Source organism: Taudactylus pleione, unplaced genomic scaffold (assembly GCF_031769625.1).
Source record: "Taudactylus pleione unplaced genomic scaffold, aTauple2 ptg000296l, whole genome shotgun sequence".
Classification (NCBI taxonomy): domain Eukaryota; kingdom Metazoa; phylum Chordata; class Amphibia; order Anura; family Myobatrachidae; genus Taudactylus; species Taudactylus pleione.
In genome coordinates, this window is record NW_028284698.1 from 2529353 (window position 1) to 2556332 (window position 26980).

A 26980-nucleotide genomic window follows, 5' to 3' on the forward strand; every position below is an offset into this window, starting at 1 on the left:
GAAAGCATCTGACTATTATATGGTTCTACAGTGGATGATTCTTGTTATCTGTCTCCACCTTCTGCTGTCTCTCCTCATCTCAACCGCGACGCATCACCAGTAGCTGCACAGAAATCTTATATTCCCCAAGGATTGTTTTATTATTGGCTGTTGATGATAATGCTACTGTCCTGTAATGACATACTTTCCCATTCAGCTGCAACAATTGTTACTCCGCTTAATTATGTATCAGGTGCAAGGGTGCCTAGAGAGGGTAGAGCAGGTACTAATTATCCGGGCTCGGGCCCATAGAGGAGGAAAAATGTCCCCCTTTGCAGTGCGCGGTGGGCCTACAGTACATATTTTTCTGTAGGGGGCGTGGCAATGCCTCCCAGATTAAGCCATGCCCCCCCATACCTGGGTCCATGGATATCTCAATGGCCCCGTTCAGGTATTCCCCAAACCGCTTAAATTGTAAGCACACATGGGCAGGGTCTTTATCTTCTGTTTCATGTTAGTGTATGTAAATTGTTTGTGTTAAGGGCGCCTCAATGCACAGTAATATGTTACTTCTTCATAAATAAATGATAATAAATATAATATATGTAGTATTTGAAGAGTATTTATATATAGTACAAAACACATTTATATTTTGGTAAAGGCAAAGTTGCAATCCTCATCATCAAAATCCTGCATTTTGAATAAATACGTATGGTGATAACAGATGATTTACGTCCACCACAACAAATACTGAATATAAAGAAGAAAAAATAAAATGATGATAGCAAAACGCATTTATATAAAGCAGATGGGTGCTCATGGTCATATACTGCAGACTGACTCCTACGTATCCGTGTGTGTGAAGAATACATGAGGGGGACTGTCTGAGGAGTGCTAAATGGCCTGCAGATTGAAAGCTCAATGGAGCGGCCTAATGTATTCATCTGTCCTCATATGTAGAGTCATTTTAACCATGGCTTTAAGCATAACAAATACAGCAATTTTGTAGTTCTGCAGTGAAAGGGTTAACTTTTTTAAAAATTATTATTTATATATCACCTGCATCTATTGTGCTATTTATTATTGCTCAGAAACTATCATTTAAGTTACACCTTTATTGTGTTCATGCCTGACTCCCCATGATACAGGCAAACTGGACAATAAAGCCTGTACTTCTGTTATTACACATGGAAGTCTCCAAGTCTGATGACATCATTGCGGCCACAAACCAATGAGGTCACTCATGTCCGTACCCCAGGTAAGTACCAGGGATTCTTTTTTTTCCTACAGGTATCATTTTACATTGTGGATTTTCTTTCCAATACCCAATAGAAAGCAGCCAAAGGGTGTTCATTTGTTGAACTACAGCTTCCAGCGTCCCCTAATGATACACCAATATTTCATTCTACTCAGACATAAATACATCAATCCCCTGCTGAATTAAGTCTCTTCATTATGTAAATGAAACCTATAAACGTAACAAATGCAGAGGAACATAAAAGTTGTAGCATGCACAGACTGATTGATTCTTTCTGTGGCTACAATCTATGGTAATCAATAAAAGATGTGCAAAGTTTCAGCACGGCATTAGTAAAAGGTGATAAACACAGACATGCTCTACTTGCCAGAAAGAATAATTTGGGCCCAATCTCTGAAGTCCATTTCTCTGCTACCACAATCCGTAATACCAATACTGGTATCCACAGCTGGAGAGAAATCTTTATGCGTTGCCTTGGTATTATCATGAGCAGTTAAAGCAAAGATAGATATGAGCAGAGGACTAAACAGCGTTAACAGAGAGTGCAGGAAAAGGACAGCAGTCTTCTCCTCTGAGGACAATCTGTTACTGGTCTCCCAGGAAGGGTGATACAGGACCTAGTGTAACCCCTGTACAATTTCCTCCTAAATCAGATGGCCATTCAGAGTCAGATGAGCCTGACACATAAGCAGCAGAACTGTGAGGATCTACACTTTATTTCACATCTCTGACACTAGAACAGGGAGGGGAGATGTTTATTTTTAGACGAATCAAACGTAAAATGAAAAAAAAAAAACACAATTACATGGAAATCTCTGAGGGGAGCCTTAAATTAAGGACATCATTTAATTGAAAAATATAATGTCTAGTTTTTATTAGTTGCTCTACTTTTCATGAGCAGACCCAGGATAAAAATTCGATTAATACTAAAATATTTCTTGATTTTAAAAGGGGTATATATTCAATTCAAGCAGCAATATTAAAAACTTCATGTCCACCCATTTTTTAACCATCTGCTATTCATGGTTATGAGCGAGTGGTTGTATAATTAGACATAGTGAGTAGCATGGCGAGTTTTCAGGGGGTGCAGGGACATTCACAATCATGTTTAACATGTAATCGGTTGTGTAAATACAGTGATCTCCCCCGTGATGAGTCATTAGACTTAATGCAAGCAGAATAAGAGAGAGACGTAGGCTTTGTGACATGAAATTACAATAAGATGAGTTTAGTTGAATAACGAGTAAGTTCCACTTTTCATTATTAGTACTGCATGGCAACAGTTGCCAGCTTACACATGCTTTGTGCACTGGAAATCTAAGGCTGCTTGTTGTAGTTTCCTTATTTTTAGTATTATATCTCCCTTTGAAAGTAGAGCATTTTTTCACTAGGAGTTCTCTACCATGGCCATCCTGAGATGGAAGCAGCGATAGGGAATGAGCCAATGGTAGTTGTACCTGTGCTAATGCTGTCCTTGATAAATAGGGTTCCCCAATGCTTTGCATGGGATCTATAAAATGGTGATACCAGGCGATGGGATGTAGTTAATTTTCCAGCGGTCAGGTTGCCGGCACTGGAATCCAGACATGAGTTAGAATCTCGACCGCCGGCATCCCGATGGTAAGTATGGGAGTTAGGGGCAGAGTTACAATTAGGGGCCAGGGTTAGGCTGCAGGGGGGGGGGGGGTAGGTTTAGGCTGCAGGGAGGGAGTATTACGTGTAGGGGTAGGGTTGGTATACTTACCTGCAGGTGTCGGCCATGTAACCCAGTCGGGATGCCTACATCGAGATTCTGACTGCATCCCTTACCCAATCCCTGGCAATAACTATTGCCAGCTTGTTTTAAATCTGTAGAGCATTTTCTCCATTTTGTATAGAGGCCAGTAAATATTAATATTGTATCTTTACTTTAGCTCCTGGAAAACCTATCTCTGTGTCCTGTCAACTAAAGAATCACAAGGAAATCAGAATCAGAACAATTCAGTCAAACACTAAGGACTCGTACTCACCAGCTCTTGCTTTGCACCCGTAGAATACTCAGCAGTAGCAGCTGAAATGGTTGGCAGGATAGGGATCATTGCTGTATACAATGTCACTCATTTCCACAACAGCTAGACAGACCATGAGACATGAGTGCTGTTTGCTGCATTATTAATATGCCAAATGTTCATTAACATGTCTGTGTATACCGATATTGCTGACACTGTAGCTTGAACAGTTGTCAAAATGGAAATCAATCATCTACACTTTGATAGCCGACACTTGCAGTTACGGGTACAAAGCCCGCATGTATTGGCCCTAAATTCGATGCACGTCCTCCATAAAAGAGAGTAATTGTGCCACTGAAGTACAGTATTTTATAGTAATAAGCATAATAAAACAATTGTTGTCATGACAACGATTTATTTTTCATCGTTAGCAGAGTTATTAAACATTAACACAATAAATGTTTTTCATTAAATGGCGCATGAGTCTGTAATAGAGAATGATCAGTTTGGAACTCAGCTCTCTGATTTATGGAAACTACTTTACCATTGCTGGGCTTGTAAAGACTGTCTCATCCCTGGTCTATACATATATATATATAATATATGTAATCCATTGCTGTCACACACATTGGGCATGACTCAGGGGCAGGGGCGTATTAATAATGGGTGCAGGGTGTGCAGGGCACACAGGCCCCTGGGTCCAGGGGGGGGCCTGCACCGCACACCCTGCACCCATAAAATGTACCTCTCTGGAGTCCCACTTCAGCTCCGGTGTCTGCGCCTGTAAAAAACGGCTGGAAAATGGCCACCATTTTTCCGTCGTTTGCGCATGCGCAGTACAGGGAAAATGGCCGCCCAGTGCCCAGAGTCTATAAGTGCGGCGTTGGCTGCTCACCGCTCAGTGCGCAGCCGGCCGCCGGACGGAGAGGAGGGAGCCCATGTCGGAGACTCTCTAGAAATGCCCCTGCTCAGAGGTGGACAGTAATGCAGCCGTGACTAGATCTTTTTCCGCAGTGTGACTGTGCTAAAGCCGCAGCCAATGGGATTAGTACAGATGCATCCACCGGCTGCAGCGCTAATCTGCCTCCTTGCGTATTAAGACACCATCAGTCGCGCCATCAAACATTGCACCAGCCCTGTGGAGGCACAGAATGTCAGTCTGAACATAGCGACTGAAATCAGTGCAACTGCGGCAAAAGCCACAGTCAGTGTCCGTGACATTACTTGCGACACGCCTCTAGCTAGCCCCCCCGCATGTTACCACCCAGGAACACCCACTGAAATTGCCTCACCCTGAGTCCAAATTTGTTTTGCGGTTTTTGGCTTTGGCCATCGCGACGCATCGCAGTGCAACTTGGATGCATTCACAGACTAAAAAATCAGCCAATTGTGTCCAACATTGCCACTGCGTCCATTACGGGAAGGCACCCATTGTGCTGCTATAGCTTGTCTTGCTTTGCATCTTACCAAGGCAAAACAGTAAGCAATAACGCAGAGAACATTTCGCCCACCGGAGTGGGAGGAGAGAAACTACCCCCTCCGGTGATCCATGCAAGCCCTGCAGTGTATCAGCCTAGTGCTGGAGCACCGTGGCTTGCCTCTTAGCCGGCCCCAATGTGCATGCTCGAGATCTCACAAACATTGAAAGATCCTGCGTGCAGACGGACTCCCAAGGACGTGGCCACTGCACAGCACACATACAGTACTGCCAGGTAAATCTGCGGATATGTAAAAAAATTATAAGCCGCAAAGTGCACTTACCGTTTTTTAGTAACATCTGAATGATTTTTGGTTGCCATGCAAAATGGCTGTTATATACATTTTTCTTTAACAGTAAAAAAAAGATAGAAAGACATTTTTTGGGGCCAAAGGTAATGCTCTAGTTAAATTAGGAGTACATACAATGGGGTAAGTATATTTTTGAGTAAGTTTAGGGCACTTTTAATAAAAAAAAAAATACATTTGCTGCAATGCAATGTTTAAAACAGCTTCCCCATCCATACAGCCCCCCCAAAATACCTAACCCACTACTTTGAACCCATTTTCCTGCACTTTTTAGTTTTTCACCCCAAAAATGACACGTCATTATTGGACAAAATAAGCTAATTAAAAAATATTTTTGCCTAATTAGTCATTAAGGGGGTGTCCCAGGGGTTCTGCACCAAGTCCCGACATTTTAGGCCAAAAATTTAGATTTTGCACAACTTTTCACCTACTCAGAGATGGTGAAAACTAATTTGCGATAATTGCTTTGGAAAACTTCGGACCTGCGAATACCCCGGTTTATTGGTTAGCATGATAGCCATTTTTGGAGAAAAGTTTTCACAAGTGAAAACATTTTGCCGAAAACGAGTAATCGCGGCTAATTGGATAGCCCCCAAAATCTCTTAAAAGCTCATCTTCTGTCAACTGTCAGTTTGTTAAAAAAATGGTTTATTAAAATTGTTGGTTGGTAACATTAAAAACGTATTAGGAGACAATTTGGGAGGGGGGTCCGAGATTTCGACTGCCTTGGAGCCTCCACAGGGTTTAATCCGGCCATGCCTGGTGCTGCTGTAGTGCCTTGCTTTGCATCTTACCAAGGCAAAACGGTAAGCAATAAAGCAGAGAACATTTCGCCCACTGGAGTTGGAAGGAAAGAAACCACCCCCCTCCGGTGATCCATGCAAGCCCTGAAGTGAATGCAGGGGAGGGTGTTAGTAGTGAATGCAGGAGGGAGGGTGTGTGTCTTGGTGCTGCAGTGGGATTGGCAGTGAATGCAGGGTGATGAGTGTGTGGATTCTGCTCTTGTGTTGGCAGTGAATGCAGGAGGGAAGTTTGTGTGTGTTTGTGGGAGCTGCTGGGGTGGTGGCAGTGAATGCAGGGGGGTGCTGCTAAGTTGATTGTATTGAATATATGACTTGGGGAGAGTGTCTCTGGGTGCTGCTGTAGTGTTGTCAGTGAATGCAAGGGGAAGAGTGTGTGTCTGGGTGTTGGTAGTGAATGCAGGGTAGGGAGAGTGTGTCTAGGGGCTTCTAGATTGTTAATAGTGAATGCAGGGGGAAGGATATGTGTCTGGGTGCTGCTCGGGTGAAGGAAGTGAATGTGGAGGTGGGGTGAGAGTGTATGTCTGGTTGCTGCTGGGGTGTTTGGAAGTAAATGCAGGGAGTGGACAGTGTGTGACTGTGTACTGCTAAGGTGCTGGTAGTGAATGTGAGGACGGGTGTGACGAGTGTCAAATAGTGCTGGTTATAGCGCATTTAACACATATCACTTCTTCAGACATCTCCTCCTAAGTCTTACTGATATAAGAATTATTGCAAAATAATCAACTGGTGAGTGAATAAATTCCAGATTTGTCAGGTCACATCTCACTCTGATATATTGAGCTCAGCCAGAGAATAGGAAGGTGCCAGGACTCTTGTGTGAGTGTGCCAAGATGCTGCTACCTGTTCCTGACCTGGATCATTCCATCATTTATTTCTGGGCCAAACTCCAGCATACACCACCAGCTGTATTCACTTCTACCTGTCCCTCTACTGAACTAAATCAAATTTTACTAATTCTGTGCAGAAAAAGAAATAACACAAATAAGGCACATATATAAAACGGCAAGCTTAAAGCATGAACTGCGACAGAATAAGAACTACCTGAGCATACAAAGAATAAGTATATATGTAATTAGTGACACTTCCAACTGTATGCACATATGTGCAAATATCTGATGTGAGGTATGTTCTGCCACAGAAAATTATGCAACTTTTACCATATCCAATGTTAGTCTGTTTTTGAACACGGGGCCTGATTCACTACGGATCGCTACTGCGATAGAAGCGATTATGTACGCAGACCCGCTGCGAAAATATACTAATGAATGCTATCGCAATGCCGTTGCACACCCATGCCACCCACTACCGCTATCTCACACCCGTAATACTTTGCAGTCCAGCATATACATCAGGAACATCAAGTAACATTGGCGCAATTACAACAAGTCAGACCTTACTCAGAAATTGTAACCTTGTCGCAAACAGTGAGTACTCAGGCAGCGTGTGCCATCGAAGTTTCTAATTTATGCACGCCCATGCAACGGCATTAAAAAAGGGACAGGCACACCTGCATTTCTCCAACCAGTCCCCCATCACCATCCCCAAATGCTGACTACATGTCCATCACTCTGCGATGGCTTACCGTGCTCTGCGTGATCACAGTGCAATCGCAGTGTAGCAGTTGCGCGCTGCGATGCAAACGCAGTACACAATAATCGTTCGACTGAGTATACTGTTGCAGTTGCGATCCGTAAGGAATCAGGCCCATGATGTTTTAGAAATATGGCGCAATATGGGGATATGACACAGCTCCTATTTTGTTAACCTAGTAGGTTTTATATATAAAAAAGAAAATTATATCTGTTATCCCTGCTCCTCTCTTTCTAGTTCAACCCCCAGTTATAACCCCTTAGATTGTAAGCTGTTATGCACAGGGCTCTCCTCCCTCTTAGTTCTCTGCACTATCCTTGTCTCCAGTCAGAGATTCTTTCTGTCTGTCCTTCCCAGGGCATTGGGCCATTGAATGCTACTGTTAGTAAAAGTAATTCTCTTCGCTTTCACTCTCTTAGTTGTCTTTATATCTCACTGTTGGATATGGTTTTCTTATGTTAAGGCGGCATGAGATTGTCAACATGGTCATAATTTCGGCATGCAGCATGTGGACAAGCTTAGCATGTCGACAGGGACCATGACAACATTAATAATTTCTACATGGATGACAGAATGTCGACCTAACATCCCTGGTCGCCCAAACGTCACTTACCTACGGCAGCAGCGGCTCCAGTGCAGCTTCTGGGTCTCAGCAGTCACGTGACCATCACTTCTGGAGCAGACGTCTAACAGAGCAGCAGTTTTGGTAAGTAATTTAAACCCTATCCCTAACCATCCACTTAGTGTCTAACCGTAACCCCCCTCACCCCTCCGCAGCCTATCCCTTCCGGCAACGCCTAATCCTAACCCGTCAGCGTTATGAGAATGTTGACATTTCACATGACGACATTTCAGATAGCGACATTGTGAACATGTCAACACGGTGCCTGTCAACAAGTTGAATCATGTCTAGACACCAGATAGGGGCAAATCACAGACATCAGCATCAGAGAAATTGGTAGGTCCATGATTATTACATTCTTGGGTGATGGGACTGACACAGAACAGCAGATAGTGCCCTAGCCAGGCCAGAAATTGCACTTGTTTGCAACTTACTAGTAGTAAAAAAAGCCATGCTTAGGTATATGCAGTCACTGTTGGGCCTCTTCGTTTTTGTAGGCAGGATTATGTTGATGGGGTCAGTCTTTTGCAGACTTTAGATATCAGCTATAGGTGGTAGATCTGGCTTTATGGACTGTGCATGCCTCTCCTCCCCTGGGCCATTTTTGTTTTTGGTTCAGTTTTGTTATCCTAGACGCTTGTAATCACGTGTCTTTTAAGATCTCTAAACACATCTAGAGGTTTGTCTATGTCTTGACTGGCACCAGCTGCTTTAAATAGCAGCCTTCAGAGTTGATACAGGGCCTGATTCAGACCCGTTCACAAGCGGCCGCTCGCTCGTACGCAGCCCATGTTATGCATTTGCGCATGTGTATGCATCGCAGTGCGCGTGCACGAACTAGTTTGAGCGATCGGGTAGCGCTCGCTCGCCCAGCAAAGACAGCCCAGTGGAATGAGTGACAGGAGAGGCCGTTAGGGCAGTAGTAACGGGGGAGTGGAGTTGCGAACGCAGTCCTGCCTGAGTGTTTCAACGCTGTTTCAGAGGCGTGCATAATTAACAGGCAGCGTCATAGTACACGTCACCTGGTTGATTTTTACACAGAACTGCTTGTAGTGCTTGCGGTAGGGTACAGTCAACCACAAGTGCTGCAGTCTGATCCGATGGTTCCCGATGTACCAATGGTTATATATACTTCCTGGAAATGACGTATGCTAGTGGGCGGCTAAAGACAGGCTAGTGGGAGTATACAAACACAAAGTGATCGCTCGCCAAGACATAGTAGGCGTGCTTAAGCCTTGCCGTGCGAGCGCCTGCCTTGACGTCACTTAGCTGAATTTGCATACGCTAGGAGCGAGCGGCCGCATCTAGCGAACGGGTCTGAATCAGGTCCACAGTACATTGTTGACTATAGCATTTACATGTTATATTTCCATGCTGTGTCTACTGCTCTTCCACGACTGACCTTTTGTTTTGTGACCATGATTCTGCATTGAATGCTACCTGGACCAACCTTTTGCTGAGTGACCCTAATTTTGCAACTGAAAGTCTGCATGATATGCTACTTGTAACTGATTGGGTTGTTGTTCTCTATACGCACAGAGACCTCTACCTTGGCCTCTACTCTTCTTTTCACACTGCTTATTCATTCACTACCAGCTACTACCTGTTATATTTATCTAATCCCATTTGCATTGCTGGTTATCAGTCATTCTGCTCTCTACTGCTGAACCGTGCTGCTGGTCACCTTTGGGTATTACATTCTGCATACAATGCATCCTGTTTGAATTACCTCTGCTGTGGCCCTGGCATTTCTACATTTAACTACTGAAATGTGTCTGCCGGTAGCCCATGGTACCCTTGGTACTGTATCTTTCTTCTGGTACCTCGGAGTGGAATTTATAGACCAGTTACTCTCATTTTCTAGTCTCATATTTCCCATGAAACTGCATCTAAAATAATTGAAACTGCAAGTTTATATCCTAGGGACAACCGAATACCGGTTGACACATAGCGTTCCATGGGTACATAGGTTGCTATAGGTGAAGGCCTCGTCAAGGTCAGATCTGACCATTTATAGTATGCATGAGTTTCGTTTCATAACAGCTGCAGTTACTGCCAAATCTTAATAAAGAAAATACAATTTTAAATATTTTTTTTTTGTATTTGAAGGGAGAGATAAAAAATATTCCCATGAAAAAACATAATTCTGTTATTACTATTCAAGCAGAAAAAGCATGTGATAAAAAGAACATATTTCATAAGGTAAGCTATTTCAGATATTGACCTTGTCAATCTAATATTCTTCATGTTGTTTATTTACATCTATAGCAGACATATGAGGTTAAGGGTCAATTTAATTGCTGCCAGTAAACATATATCATAATCCATTAAATGTCTTTTAAAAGCCAGATCAATGGCCACATATCTGGGGACCTATTAACACAGACACATGATCTTAGCTGTCCTATAAACAAAGTAGGGTGATGGCATTCTGTCCTGTCTGACCATAAGCCACTAAGATGCTCAGGTGTCAGCGAAGCAAGGAATGAAAGTAGGTCACTTCCACTTTTCTGCTTTCAGTTTGAAAACAGATTCATAGTAAAGCATTCAGAAAAGTCTAGACTTGTATTACATTAATGCCACCGGGGATATGTCACACTATTGAACAGAGTTATTTTATCAAAAAATACTGTTGACAGTTCCTTGGATGGTAGATCCAAATTATTTATGTACACAAAAGCCAGTAAAGGATCTGTCAAGAGTATGTCCATATTCACTGACTGAAAGCTTAAAATATAAGATAGTAAGAAAATCTTCAAAACTTTATATTTATATAAAACTATAATCTGGTGAAAACTGGACAGGTGGCAACTCTAGATCTGACAGAACATATAAATAGGACATAATCAAATATAAAGAGGGTACTAATCATTTTACTTACATGAGTGGGCAGGTAAAGGTCATAGACTGTCCCTGAGTCCACATCAATGGCATGAAAACCCACCATGGATCCAAAGATAACTTTCAGCCTTTGTCCATTCTCTACTGTTAGATCAACAAATAGTGGTTTCTGATGTAGAGATGAAAAGGACTATAACAAAGCAAAATACAAAAATAAAATGTTAAGGTTTTCACATTACATATTTATTATTATTTGAGTAGTAGAATAAAGTGCAAAGAACACAAGATTAAGCTGAGACAGTTCTTCAGTGTTACACCAAATGCTAATTAAAGTGGACCTGTCGCCTACTATATATCGTGGCGGCAGCTCAGGCAGCTATTTTATGGGCTGGACCAATATGCAGCCTTTCCATCCACTTGGAGCTACTGAAAGATGGATATACTTGTCTATTATCTGCAGCTTTCAGATGCTTCCTCTGCAGTCATCTGTCACAAGGGGAATGAGCCGGAATTGGTATGCAGAAAGGAGAGATGACCTGCGTCCTGTGATGTGTGACAAACCCTAGCACTCTCCTAAGGACAGTAACAGTCTGGTGTAACTGTACACAGGGGGCCTGACTCAGGGGTGCTCGCAGTGTCCATGCCTCATGCTAGCGGTCCATGTCTTCAGTCTGTGCATGTGTCCGAGCTGCACTTACCATACATCCCGATGGTTACCGCCAGGAGCGGCAAAACAAATTTGGACGCAGAGAGAGGGAATTTCAGTGGGTGCTTCTTGGTAGTTACAGGGGAGTGGCTAACCAGACGTGGCGTGCATGGTCACAGACAGCGTCTTTTGCCGCAGTTTCACTGACACCAGCGGCCATATTCAGATGTACAGTTGCACCACTGCAGGGCTGGTGCAATGTTTGATGGTGCAATCGAGTACGCACAGGGGACATCAGGGGGTACATTTACTAAAGCTTCTAAAAATTAAAAGTGGCGTCCTTGCCTATTACAACCAATCAGATTCTGCCTATCATTTTCTAGGATTCAATAGAGAAATGATAGACAGATCCTGATTGGTTGCTATAGTCAACAGCACCACTTTTAATTTTTAGATGTTATAGGAAATGTAACCCCTGGACTTTAATTCCATTATAAAACTTTGGTGTCTATTTACCAAGTCTCCCAGAAGCAGCCCACCTGCAGCCGCCCTATTCCCGAGTGAAGTGGGTGCGGTCTGGGAGGTTGTTGTTGCAATTTGCGCTGAATCATGTCATCAGTGGGCAAGCCCACAATGACTTAAACGCACCGTGAGGCCAAACCGCGCCACCCACTTAGTCGCACCATGCCACCCACATTGCCGACCTCACCGCACCCTCATGGAAGGGGCCAGTCATAAAGTCGGCAACTATGGTTTAACTATGATAAATTGCAAGGCAAACATTCTGTATTGCTGTGGTAAGCAGCGATACAGAATATAGTTTAACACCATACTTGCCTACTTTTTCATTCTCCTCTCTGGGAGAAGCCCAGTTTGGGAGCTGGGCCGAGCTCTTCATTAGTCCTTGCTTAATATTAGCCTCATCCTCTCCCTACAAAGCTGTAATTCCCAGTATTATCTCCCCATCCAGATCACTTCACAAGGATTACCTGAAAAATCGTGAGTCACCTGCACCTTCCATCAGAGTAGATACTGTAAGTGAGGTTAACATAACACTATGTAAAACCTAAATATTGCTAAATACATTAGGGCCCCTTTACGTTTGTAGGTTTGAATATATTGGTTTATATGTGCTTATAAAGCAAAGTGTGTATCATAATATCAAAACTGGGTGGGTATAGATTACCATTATCTTTCATAATTTAGCCATTATGCAAAAATGTTTTGTGGAGTCCTGCTGCCATGAGTACTTTCAGATACTGTATGCAAAATGACCACCTTTTACAGATCTCTTACTATGCCCGTAGGCAAATGCAGCCAGCTGCTGAAATCATGGCCACAATAGCAGTAATATACTGTATACAATGATATTACACAACATGCAGTGTAAAGGACAGGACGGAGCTGTCAGCAACTAAAGACAGGTGTCTTACCATGAGGTGGGACAATGTGTATTTAGAGAGCTCAGTACTGTTCTTACTGGTTAAATTATCTATGTATATTTATTTTGAGGTGATTTTCCTGACTTTTTATGTTTTTTATGAGATAAATATGTTTGATACATAGGCTCCCATTTATCAACGATGCATAACTCCTTTAGCGCTCGCGAAAGGGGTTATGCCAGGTTTCTGGATTTAACAAACAGCGGTAATCTAAGATTACCGCTGTTTGCTACAGCATAGCTCTGCCATCTTTTAGATGGCGAGAGCGATGCTTTACCCATTGCCGGCAATGGAGACCCGGCGGTGCCGTTCCGGCTTCAGCAAAGTTATCTACAGAGCATTTTTGTTGAGAAAAACAACCAAATTTATACTGCCTGAGACATGGCGGTAATTAGATGCTGCCCATTAAGTGGCAAAAAGCTAAATGCTTACCCACAAAAATAACAAAAAGTTTAACACCACAAAAACCACAAGTACCATATTTACAGATCATCCGTGAGGCAGTTTATTAAACAGCTGTAACTGCTGTACATGAAGTTTAGCTGTACATGTTTATTAACATTAAAGGGAAAATATGTATTATAAATGAATCATGAGACAAAATATGATGTATAATTTTATAACGTGCACAGTATATGTTTCTTCTGAAATCCCCTGTTACATCTATCCCCAAATCCCTATTTGAAGGCTGCACAGGGATTCTGCCTTAGAACTCTAAAGTCTTCCAATCAGTTTGATCGAGAACCTTGCAGCTTGTGTAACGCTAGCTGCTGATCCCAGTGCTGATACTCAGATAAAAGGGCACAGTCTCTTGTTACTAACCTTTGATTTGAAGGTTATAGCGTTGGACTGAGCAGCTCAATGGCATGAAGTTGTATATTTTATTTTTTATTTCTGTAAAACTATCCTTTTTACTCTTTCTGTTAATAAATACACAGGAAATAACTTAGTAACCTTGATTTTATTTAATATATTATTGATGTGAAGGGCCTACACTCACATACTGTAGGAGCATAAAATCCGCACAAAATAAGTGCATGCCTATGCTGTATGCGGATTTGGTACATGCTTTTAGGTTTTGTGCTATATTACAAGCATCACATGAGAATTTAACACCAAGGTACAATAAATTGCAACGAGGAAAGCTCTAAGGGGAAGAAGAGGAGTAGAAATGTGTATTTTGGAAAGCACAATTTAACGGTATTTGTGCCATCACTGTTCAGTGCACAACTGGCACATTTTATACAGTAATGATGGATGACTCACCTTGAAAGCCATAAATTTATGGTATGGCTTTGGCGCCCATGCATACACTTCCACAGAGTTCTTCAGAGCAATAACAAGAAATTTTATTCTTTCATATTTAACTACAACGACAAAAGCAAAATAAATGGTGTTATGTGTGAAACAAGAAACGTGTAATTTTAAGTGATCTTTATAAACATTTCCCATTTGGGTGAAAAGTAAAGTGCTGCTCAAACATTGGTGGTTAACAAATATGTAACACAATTTACCATACCTTCCAACTATTCCGAGTTTGTCAGAACAGTACTGATTTTAGGGGACTGCCCTGCTGTTCCGTGATCATTGGGGAGGTATTTCCATAAAAATACCATAATAATAGTGTGTTTATGTGAAAAATAATGACTGGGACGTGGTCATGACCACTGGGGAGGGCATGACCACAGTCACAATAGGGAGGCGGATCCCCCTCAATCACCTAGGGTGGTGCCTGCATATGTGCTCAAACCCTGAATACCCTCTCTATGGTGATACATGTTCCTGGTTCCCAGAATCATCGCAGATGTGATGTAATAAACTCCCTATTGGCCTATGGCTCACCATTAAACATGTACATGATATTAACACAAAAATTCCATATACTTTAAAATCATAATACTAAAATATAATGAATAAAGAGACAGGGGCAGTAATTGCGCATAAAATATTGCTACATTTATTTAATAAAATAAAAAAAAGAGAGTGGAAGGGAAGAGTGGTGGCATAAAATAACAGCTTATAAAGACCCAACAACAAGATAATATATAAACCAACCAACACATAATCAGTGAACCACCCTCCTCTAGTACCATTTATGGAGGACTCACACGGATGAGTGGTGCAGCTGAACCCACAGGGGGTCCTCAGCAACCACCAAACTAAAGGAGGGTGCACCCATCTAACACCTAAACAAATAACCACCTTACAAAACAGCCGTCCAAGCCGCCCCAAACCAAAAAACAATCGAACCACCCCCCCCCACAAAACTCCATGAGGAAAAACTAATAACGTCAAAAAGGGCAGATGGGAGGGGAAAATTTTACAGAACAAAGGAGGTTCCCAGGAAATGACACACACACAACACTACAAAGATAACACATACCCCTTTTTTACAATTACCAATCCCCAACCCTCTAACAAACACATCCAACAAACCATCTACGCAGCAACAGAAATTTAACCCCAACCTAACCAAACATTGGAAAAACTTTCTAAAAACTTTCAGTTGCATTGATGTTGACATTTTCTCAGTAGGGGGTGAGTCTGGTGACTGGAGCCTGACGAGCGTAGCAAGAGAAGCATGCAACTGAGCACGGTAGGTTAGCCACTGGTGTGGGAGACTATGAAACATACAGGAGGAGGGGAGCTTGGACGCATAATACAATATATTTATTCATATTTATCAATATTATTTTTACTAAAATAATGTGAAAATGGGTGTCTTCAAACCCTTTTCACATTAATTTAGTATCACTTAAATATATTAAAAGACCTTGGGAGCTGTTTTTGTAAAACAGAGCCCAGAGTAGGCTTCTGTGATCAGCATGTGTGTCTGATAGACCACAGGCTGATTACAAAAGAAAATAATAACACTTACCTGGGCTGGTGATCGGTAAGCTCATTTGTGACTCTGGTCAGCTGATCACTGGGCTCCTGCTCCTTTATCCTGGTGAGCTGCTCTGTGCTGTAAACTAAGATGCTGGTTCACGGCAAAGAGAAGCTGACTGGGGTCACGGAGCAGGAGCCCAGCGATCAGCTGACCGCAGTCACAGAGGAGATCACCAATTACCGTGCAGGCAAGTATTAGCTAAGGGGGAGGGTGGCGCGGGTTTAGCCAATGATGCAAGAGGTGGTGTGGGGGAGAAAGCACAATACAAGACACAGAAAAGTAGGGAGTGCATACTACAAGACACACAAATGAGGAGAATACCACAATATAGCATACACAGATGAGGGGTGGGGGAGACAGCACAATACCATACACAGAAAAGGGGGGGAGTGCACAATACAGGACACACAGATGAGGGGAGGAGAAGACGACACTACAGGACACACAGATGAGGGAGGAGAATACCACGATACAGGACACACAGATGAGGGAGGAGAATACCACGATACAGGACACACAGATGAGGGAGGAGAATACCACGATACAGGACACACAGATGAGGGGAGGAGAATACCACAATACAGGACACACAGATAAGGGGAGGAGAATACCACAATACAGGACACATAGATGAGGGGAGGAGAATACCACAATACAGGACATGTAGATGAGGGGAGGAGAATACCACAATACAGCACATGCAGATGAGGGGAGGAGAATACCACAATACAGGACATGCAGATGAGGGTAGGAGAATACCACAATACAGGACATGCAGATGAGGGGAGGAGAATACCACAATACAGGACATGCAGATGAGGGGAGGAGAAGAAAACACTATAGGACACACAGCTGAGGGAAGGAGGAGAGGACTCTACAGGACACACAGATGAGTGAAGGAGAAGAAGACACTACAGGACACACAGATGAGGGGAGGAGAAGAGGACACACAAATGAGGGGAGGAGAGGAAGACACTACAGGAAACACAGATGAGGGAAGGAGAAGAAGACAATACAGGACACACAGATGAGGGGAAGAGAAGAGGACACACAGATGAGGGGAGGAGAAGAGGACACTACAGGACACACAGATGAGGAAAGGAGAAGACTACAGGACACACAGATTAGGGGAGGAGAAGAGGACACTAAAGGACACAAAGATGAGTGGAGAGGAAGAGGACACTACAGGACACACAGATGAGTGGAGAGGAAGAGGACACTACAGGACACACGATGAGGGCAGGAGAAGAGGACACTACAGGACACACAGATGAGGGGAGGAGAAGAGAACACTACAGGACACACAGATGAGGTGAGGAGAAGAGGACACTACAGGACACACAGATGAGGGGAGGAGAAGAAGATACTAGAGGACACACAGATGAGGGGAGAGGAAGAGGACACTAAGGGACACACAGATGAGGGCAGGAGAAGTAGACACTACAGGACACACATATGAGGGGAGGAAACATAAACCCTACAGGACAGACAGATGAAGGGAGATGAAGAAGACACTACAGGACACACAGATGAGGGCAGGAGAAGTAGACCCTACAGGACACACAGATGAAGGGAGACGAAGAAGACACTACAGGACACAGATGAAAGGAGACGAAGTAGACCCTACAGGACACACAGATGAGGGGAGAAGACGACACTACAGGACACACAGATGAGGGGAGGAGAATACCACAATACAGGACACACAGATGAGGGGAGGAGAATACCACAATACAGGGCACACAGATGAGGGGAGGAGAATACCACAATACAGGGCACACAGATGAGGGGAGGAGAATACCACAATACAGTACATGCAGATGAGGGGAGGAGAATACCACAATACAGGACATGCAGATGAGGGGAGGAGAAGAAAACACTACAGAACACACAGCTGAGGGGAGGAGGAGAGGACTCTACAGGACACACAGATGAGTGGAGAGGAATACAACACTACATGACACACAGATGAGTGGAGGAGAAGAGGACACTACAGGACACACATATGAGGGGAGGAAAAGTAGACCCTACAGGACACATAGAGGAAGGGAGGCGAAGAAGACACTACAGGACACACAGATGAAGGGAGACAAAGTAGACCCTACAGGACACACAGATGAGGAGAGGAGAAGACGACACTACAGGACACACAGATGAGGGAAGGAGAAGAATACACTACAGGACACACAGATGAGGGGAGGAGAAGTAGACCGTACAGTACACACAGATGAGAGGAGGAGAAGAAGACACTACAGGACAGACAGATGAGGGAAGGAGAAGAAGACACTACAGGACACACAGATGAGGGGAGGAGAAGAAGACACTACAGGACACACAGATGAGGGAAGGAGAAGACTACAGGACACACAGATAAGGGGAGGAGAAGAGGACACTACAGGACACACAGATGAGTGGAGGAGAAGAGGACACTACAGGACACACAGATGAGGGGAGGAGAAGAAGATACTAGAGGACACACAGATGAGGGGAGGAGAAGAGTACACTACAGGACACACAGATGAGGGGAGGAGAAGAAGATACTAAAGGCCACACAGATGAGGGGAGGAGAAGAGGAACTACAGGACACACAGATGAGTGGAGAGGAAGAGAACACTACAGGACACACAGATGAGTGGAGAGGAAGAGGACACTACAGGACACACAGATGAGGGGAGGAGAAGAGGACAATACAGGACACACAGATGAGGAGAGGAGAAGAGGACACTACAGGACACACAGATGAGGGGAGGAGAAGAGGACAATACAGGACACACAGATGAAGGGAGGAGAAGAGGACACTACAGGACACAGATGAGGGCAGGAGAAGAAGATACTAGAGGACACGCAGATGAGGGGAGAGGAAGAGGACACTAAGGGACACACAGATGAGGGCAGGAGAAGTAGACACTACAGGACACACATATGAGGGGAGGGAACGTAAACCCTACAGGACACACAGATGAAGGGAGACGAAGAAGACACTACAGGACACACAGATAAGGGCAGGAGAAGTAGACACTACAGGACACACATATGAGGGGAGGAAAAGTAGACCCTACAGGACACACAGATGAAGGGAGATGAAGAAGATACTACAGGATACACAGATGAAGGAAGACGAAGTAGACCCTACAGGACACACAGATGAGGGGAGGAAAAGACGACACTACAGGACAGACAGATGAGGGAAGGAGAAGAAGACACTACAGGACACACAGATGAGGGGAAGAGAAGAGGACACAATAGGACAAACAGATTGATTATTTGTGTCTATACATTGATTAAGGAGCAAAGACTTGCTTTTATGGATTGCATTTGTGGTGCTAGGAGTATTTGCACATTATACTTCTTAATAAAATCTCCAGCATATCATAGTGACCATTTTATTGGTAGGGGCCCCTCACAAGTTAATTGCCCTGGGGCCCCATAGACCTTAATCTAGCCATGGAATTTAGACAGATCATTATATACTGAAGATTAAGGGCAGATTTATAAAAGGGTGAAAAGCTCTTTAGATAGGGAACATTTTATTTCTGCTTCACCCAATACAACAAAAGGGTTATTACCGGCTATAACTGATTTTTTATTTTTTGCACCGTGATAAGCCGTGGTAAAAGAAATCAAAGTTATCACCACAATCAGTGATCTAATGCAGTTTTGCTTTCCATATTGTGTGTGCTATTGGTGGTAGAATGCAAAGTATTATAGCAACATCAGCGGAATCCAGACTAATTAAACATTCCAAGTACTTCATCAGGTGTGAGGTTTATTAAAGTGTAGTAGAAGTTGTACGTACAGCCGTACTCACAGTTATACACTTGGTAATCTGGATGGAGCAGAGTTTGAGCGGAACATGTAGAGCACCAGCTATTGATGTATGAAGGTAGCAGTGCAGATATCTAATATGTATATGCAAGGTAATGCAGACCATATGCAGGATTAATAAGGTCTCTGGAGCCAAGTGGAACATGTCAGTGTTCACCTGTGGTGCTCAAACACAATGACAAGATGTGGCGCTCATACACAGAGACAAGATATGGCACTCATATCTTGACAAGATGGGGCCACGCATGCACAGAAGTCCAAACAGTGGCCATCTTGGTAAAGGAGAATGCTTCATACTATATAAGGAGGCTTTGCTTGTCTGTAATACAGCTTTCACACATGGGCTTTTCTGTATCAGTCACTGATATTCCTGTAACCATCTCTATGACTTTGGTTATAGTCTCTATTTTCAACAGTGGTGACTGTCAGAACTTACTGTAGCTGTAAGCACTTAATTTCCTATTCATTTGATTGTTATAGGCACATTTAAGGAGGGCAGATCTTACTGGGGCTAAAATCTGCCACTGGTGATTAGTATTCTGTTCTGGCACATTATAATGCCATGGATCCATGGGTGCCACCCACTTGTATCTGGTGCAAGTGCAGGATGAAAACATAACCATAAGGAAAAAAGGACTAATAGGTTCTAGTCATTAGGTCGACATTTACAATGTGGACATTCATAATGTCAACAACACAATGTCGACAGTTATGATGTTGACATTGTTAAAAATGTCAACAGTCAACATGCCAACATTCTCAGAATATTGACATTTGGTTTTAGGTAGTGGGTGGCAGGGTTAGGGACTAGGGGGAGGTTAAGATTAAGAATAAGGGTTAAGGAATAGTTACCGGAACACTGGAGGATCAGAGGTCTGACAACCAGGACCCAGAAGCCGTGCTAGAGCCTCTGCAGCCACTAGGAGCAGGTAAGTCACTGCTGGGCCACCAGGGATGATATGTTGACATTCTAAATTTTAAATATTTCCTCAGTGTCTACATAATGAATGTCAACATGATGACTCTCGACATATCAACAACATTATGTAATAGAGAAGCTATGGACAATTATTCACAAAGTAACAATACAGGCCAGGCAGTGTATGGTGAAAATATTTTGAGTGTGCTGGGTGGAGGGAATATACTTCAGTTAACATGGTAAAACAATCGCACAGTCCAGGCAATTGTAAGTGTAGCAACCCTGCACATGAAGCTAGCAAGAGATCACAGAGAAAAGACTGATGAGCAATTAGCAAAATGTGTACTATAGGTTCCAGACTTTGTAATAGTTTATGTTGGGTTAGTAGGGTAAAGTTAAAATGAGTCAAGGTGAAAGTAGAATCATACTCCTATTATATGTTAATGTTTACTGGAAAGCAGGATTAGCCTAAGTAAGTGCTCATAACCTCTGGAGTTAATTACATGCACTTTACTAGTATTTTTAACAATGTATAATATATGTAGATTAATGTAAGAATTCTCACTTGCCATTTTTATTATATATAGACATTTAGGGGCTTATCCAATTGGGCGCAAGGTTTTGCTCACAAAAAATTACGTGGTTCTTGCGACCAATTTTGGATTACCGCAGGTATGCGTGCTCCTGAAACCCATTAAAAAAAATTGGTTGTTGTGTTTTTTGTGGGCAAAATCCCACAGGAGGGGATTTTTTTTCACTCAGCCTGCAATTTTCGGATGCTATGTGCAGGCAGTAGGGGCAGGGTTAGGGGTAGTGTAGTGTAGTGTGTGCAGGGAGTGGGTGCAGGCTGAGCGGTAGTCTAGATAGTGGGTGTAACCTAGCGTAATCTAGAGTGTGCGGGGAGCGGGTGCAGGGTTAGGGGTAGTGTATTGTGTCCGGGAAGCGGGTACAAGGTTAGGGGTACTGTTTGCGTGTGTACTTACCATTTTTATAATATATAGACATTTAGGAGCTTATCCAATTGACCGCAAGGTATTGTCCACAAACAATTACATGGTTCATGCAACTAATTTTGTATTACTGTGGGTATGGGGATGCAGTCTGGATAACGACGGGCGCTATCCCACCCGCTGAAATTCCGACATTGCAAACCCGACATGGGACTAAAGATAGGTGTCGAAATCCAGACGCCTATCATTAGCCTCACTAAGAAATCCCGACACCCGACATACCGAACGAAGGTAAGCCAGGTGTCTTAGCTTCTAGCCGCATACATTTAGGGACCCCTGGGGGAATTTAGGGTTTGGCACCCCCCCAGAGGGTTAGAGTAGGAGAAGGGGGGTGTTAAGGTTAGGTACCACTGGAAGGGGTTAGGCTTAGGCACCCCCTGGAAGGGTTAGGTTTAGGGTGCGGGGAGAGGGAGGTTAGGGACTAGGGGGGAGGTTAGGCACCACTAAGGGAGGTTTAGGGTAGGGTAGGGTTAGGGAGCTTACCTTTCCCTCCTTCGGTCTTCTGGTGTCGGTGTATTATCTGGCGGCTATTTAGCCGCTAGCATTATATACCGATTCCGTGGGTATGCATGCTCCCAAAACCCACGGTATCCAATTTAAAAAAATTGGTTGCAGGGTTTTTTGCGGGCAAAATCCTGCAGGAGGGGATTTTTTTTTCACTTAGCCTGCATGTTGCAGACGGCTGCAAAGGCTGTGTGTGGGCAGCAGGAGCAGAGTTAGGGGTAGTGTAGTGTGTGCGTAGACAGGGTGCAGGGTTAAGGGTAGTGTAGTGTAATCTAGGGTGTAGTGTGTCTGGGGAGCGGGTGCAAAGTTAGGGGTAGTGTAGTGTGTGTGGGACCAGGTGCAAGGTCAGTGATAATGTAGGTAGTGTGTCCGTGTTAGGGGTAGTGTAGTGTGAGCAGGATTAGGGGTAGTGTAGTGTAGTGTGTGTGGGGACCAGATGCAGGGTTAGGGGTAGTGTAGTGTGTACAGGGAGCAGGTGTAAGGTTAGGAGCAGTGGGGTGCAGGGTTAGCAGAGTACCACCTGTCCTGTGCCCAGTCCATGGAAGCTGTCAAGCTGTCTACCACGCTGGAGAAGAGACGGAGGAGGACAGTGGGTCAGATGAGTAATTAAGGACCAATTAAGCTAATTGGAAACCTCCAATTGCTTAGTCAGTCATTAGGGGGTGTGTCCAATAGGGTTCAGAGCAGGTGGCGACAATTTTTCCTTATAGGATTTTAGGAAAAATTGGACCTGCTCTGGAGGCACTCAAAACAAAAAAATCCAAACCTTGCACCCAATTGAATACCAAAAACCTTGCAGGTGCAAGATTTTTGGTAAACTCGCACCTAATTGGATATGCCCCTAAACTGACTGTAGGGCTCGTGTCTGAGAAGGCTCCAGATACTTGATAGCCCTAGAAGAAAGCCTGGGCCAGGAGCGGGAATGAGCTGACATGTGACTGATCCCACTATAGGTAAGGGGCCAGCAGGGACAGTTGACAGTTGCTGTCTCACTTGAGGAGTAGGGAGAGAGCAAATCTGTGCTAGGCGTAAAGCCAAGGAGATGTGTCGCCGAGTTCGATAAACTCTTTCTGGTTTGAGGTTTACCTACACACAGGCTTTTAATGGTAAGTCCTCCACCAAGCACATCTGCTGCCAGGGCCTGTCAACTTAAACACTGTGCTATAGGAAAAGTCAGAGGAGGCGGCCCTTATTAGTGCTGTTCAGGACCCAAGGTGCCGACAACAGGACGGCAGCGAGAGACTAGAGGTTGGTAATACACTGTATGCACTTCACTTAGAGTGCCCCTAACAGAGAGACTATGGGCAGAGGTTGTACTAATTGACTGTGGAGGGATATTATCTCTACTAGCCCTAGCTAAGCATAAATACCGGCTATCAACACAGCGTACATGAGAGTAACTAATGTGCAGCACACTGTATTTTTTTCTCAATGCATCTAGTTGTCTATTAACTTATATTGAGAGAACATCCATAGTTGCACAATTAGCCTCTCTTCCTATTGAAGTCAGCTAGAAATTTCACTTTGTTATATGGAATGGCAAGTTATTTAATACAGACAGTACCTGATGTCAGCAACAGGTACAAGGACTGTAAATCAGCATTACACTAATAGGGAAATGCTTTAATCTGCAAAGGAACATTAGTTGAGTAGCTATCTTGTGAATAAACTATTTGAAGTTCGAGTAATCTTTGACAAAGGATTGCAAACACTAACCCGATTGGTTTCTGTATGTAAGTACAGTAACTGTATCATTACTGGCCAATAGCATTGGTATTGTTAAATAATCTGTATAGTGTAAGTTATATACTGTGCTCTCAATACATACAATAATAGATAAGTTATACTACTATACAGGATGGTATAATTGAGTTAATAGAGGATAAGTGTGAGTGTTGGGTATCTACGTTAGTATGGCAGATAGTAATATATTTTAGAGATGTGTAGAATTATGGTGTAGTATGTATTTCAGTGTTCTAGATGTAAGGGGTGGTGGGGTATTTCTATCTTCTAGAACACTGGTCGGGGAACAGCTTTAAATTACCCCAAATGGGGTAAAAATTAAATTCCTGAGGGTAATGGACGGACAGCCGGGCATGCATATTAATCATTGAATGCCCGGCTGTCCGTCCATTACTCCCAGGAATGGAGGTCACTGGCGCCGGGTGTGACGCCAGTATCCTCCAGCCCAGCACCGCAGGGAGGCTCTAAGCCAGACACCCGCTGAGATGTTATTACCAGCGGGCGCCCGGCTCCTTCCATGCAGCGCCGCGTTAGCCGGAGACTGGAGTTCTCTTCTGAACTCGAGATTCCGGCTCTCCCCATGCACACTATGGGTGAGACGTCATGACATTTCTCCCATAGTTCCGAGGAGCAGCCGGGCGGGCAGGATGGCGGCGGATGCTGGAGCGGGGTTTAATGTAAGTGGTTTTTTTTTCTTTGTACAAGCGGCACTATATGGGGGAACTACTAAAGGGGCATTATATGGGGGCACTGCTACAGGGGCACTATATGGGGGCACTGCTACAGGGGCACTATATGGGGGCTCTACTACAGGGGCCCTACATGAGGGCACTACTACAGGGGCCCTATATGAGGGCACTACATGAGGGCACTACTACAGGGGCCCTATATGGGGGCAATACTATAGGGGCCCTATATGGGGGCACTACTACAGGGGTATTATATGGGGGCACTACTACAGGGGCATAACTATGGGGGCACTACTACAGGGGCATAACTATGGGGGCACTACTATATGATTTTCTTCCCTTCAAATCAAGGGGGTAACGTCGGCGTATCTAAATATATTTTGGGGTAAAAGGTAAAAAAGTACCCTGATCCTTGTTCTAGAAGGTGGTAGGTAAATGTTAAGTAGAATCTGCTTGGTTGCTATTGGCAACATCTCCACTTCTAAAAAACCCGCACTTTAGTAAATATACCCCTTAGTGTATATGCTGTATAGCTCATTGAATAGCGTAGAACATGACTTGACTTTAAAAAGAAATTACACTTTATTCCCATAATAATCCTTGCTTTTTCCAGCCACGTCCAAATATATAAATACTTATGGATTTAGGTGCTTAAATGATGCTTTCTGGCCAAGGTACTGGCTGTGCAGTGTGCTATGACCTACACGTGTCTTTTAATATGCTTAGGTTTTACAGGTGGGTGTTCATAATTCTGACTATAATTTAATTTTATTCCATAGGGTTTCATATTTTAGATTATAAAATATTTAGTAAACTATAATTCACTGTCTCAATTCACCTCAAATTACTTTTACAATAGTTAACAAAATTTAATGGCCACTCAATTTACAATACACATAAGAACATAATCTATCAATTTCAATAATTCAAATACATTTCTTGACTATTAAACAATACACTTTATAATTTACTGAAAAATTTTATTATAGTAATTTAGTGCAATCAACGGTAATTGGGCTTCAACCCACATGGTATTCATATTATAATCAGGCATTTAACGGAATTAGCTACATTAAAAATTGGGAGCACCTACACTATGAAACAGTTCTATAGAACAAATGCAAATGGACAGGTTTTCTTTTTTTATTGTGTTATGAGGTGAACATCTGCTTTGGAATTGTAACAAAACTCTATTATGCTGTTTACCTTTCATCCCATCTATTTTATATTCTTTTCAAGCTTCAGAACGGAACAGCAACATTCTTATTCAATGTGTTCTTAGGAAAGGAACAGTTCTGCTAGTGTTGATGGAGAGTTGGGGGTATATTTACTAAAGATCAATTTTAATAGATTTTGATCGTTTAAAACAGATCAAAATCTATCAACATTGAAGTTGTGTTTCTGGTGCTAAATCACACATTTACTAGTTCTTAAAAACCAAACAAAAAATTTTCTGTTTGTAAATGTATGATTTAGTCCCAGAAACATAATATCAATGTTGATCCATTTTAAATCGATGAAAATTGATTAAAATCAACCTTTAGTAAATGTACCCCTTTGACAGATGTTGGCAAAAGAACTCAGGCGCAAAATGTGCTTAATTTGTTTTTAGTTTTTTTAAATGCTTTTGGTCAGCTTGCAGAGTTATACAATTGGCCAACCCTAACATATACGCCAATATGCACCAATTTTAGTAACGAAAAACAGCACTGGGTAGGAGAAAACAACTGGTTTACACCAGTAGATGTGGCTTGAAAGTGTTAGTAGTAAATGCAAAAATGCAGTGCCCTATTCATACAAAATATAGTACTAATATAGTACTAATGAAGTGTCATACGGATGTGTTCTCATACACTGGGTGTATATACACCATATGGTGCGACACATCCGGCATGTATGAGAGACTTTGGGAGGTGAAGCATACCACACTTTCTTTACATTTTGCAAAAATCCGCTCACAGGGGCTGATTTATCACAAACTGCAATAAATTTCCGTTTTTGAAGTGAAAATAACTATTGAACTTGCATTGCCAGTCTTCTTATTTTCACAAGTGTATTCATAATTGCATGTAGGGACAGAGCTTGCGATAAAGCTCTGTCCCTGCGAATCTCTCCCCTGCACTTTTCACAAAAATACCCTGAGAGTGTGACCGAGCATGAGCCACCACCTTGAGCCCCCCCCCCCTCTCGCTGGACCGCCCGCATTCTCCAAAAGGGTATTTGCCCCATGACTGAACAGTAAAAAGCTGTATACTGTACATAAAACAATCTCTCTTTGTCTAGACCACCGGTTCTCAAACTCGGTCCTCAGGACCCCACACAGTGCATGTTTTCCAGGTCTCCTCACAATCACAAGTGAAATAATTAGCTTCACCCATGGATCTTTTAAAATGTGTCAGTGAGTAATGAATACACCTGTGCACCTGCTGAGTGACCTGGAAAACGT

The 26980-nt window shown here is 43.2% G+C and overlaps 1 protein-coding gene across 1 annotated transcript in view; it reads right to left on the reverse strand.

The window, feature by feature from the left end:
- NRK (Nik related kinase) overlaps window positions 1-26980 on the reverse strand; it is a 297272-nt gene that overhangs the window by 32196 nt on the left and 238096 nt on the right. Inside the window, exons 28-29 of the mRNA XM_088482879.1 lie at window positions 14221-14321; window positions 10907-11056 (exon numbers count right to left, since the gene is read on the reverse strand). Coding sequence (XP_088339005.1) covers window positions 10907-11056; window positions 14221-14321 — 251 coding nt within the window. The remainder of the gene's footprint in view (window positions 1-10906; window positions 11057-14220; window positions 14322-26980) is intronic.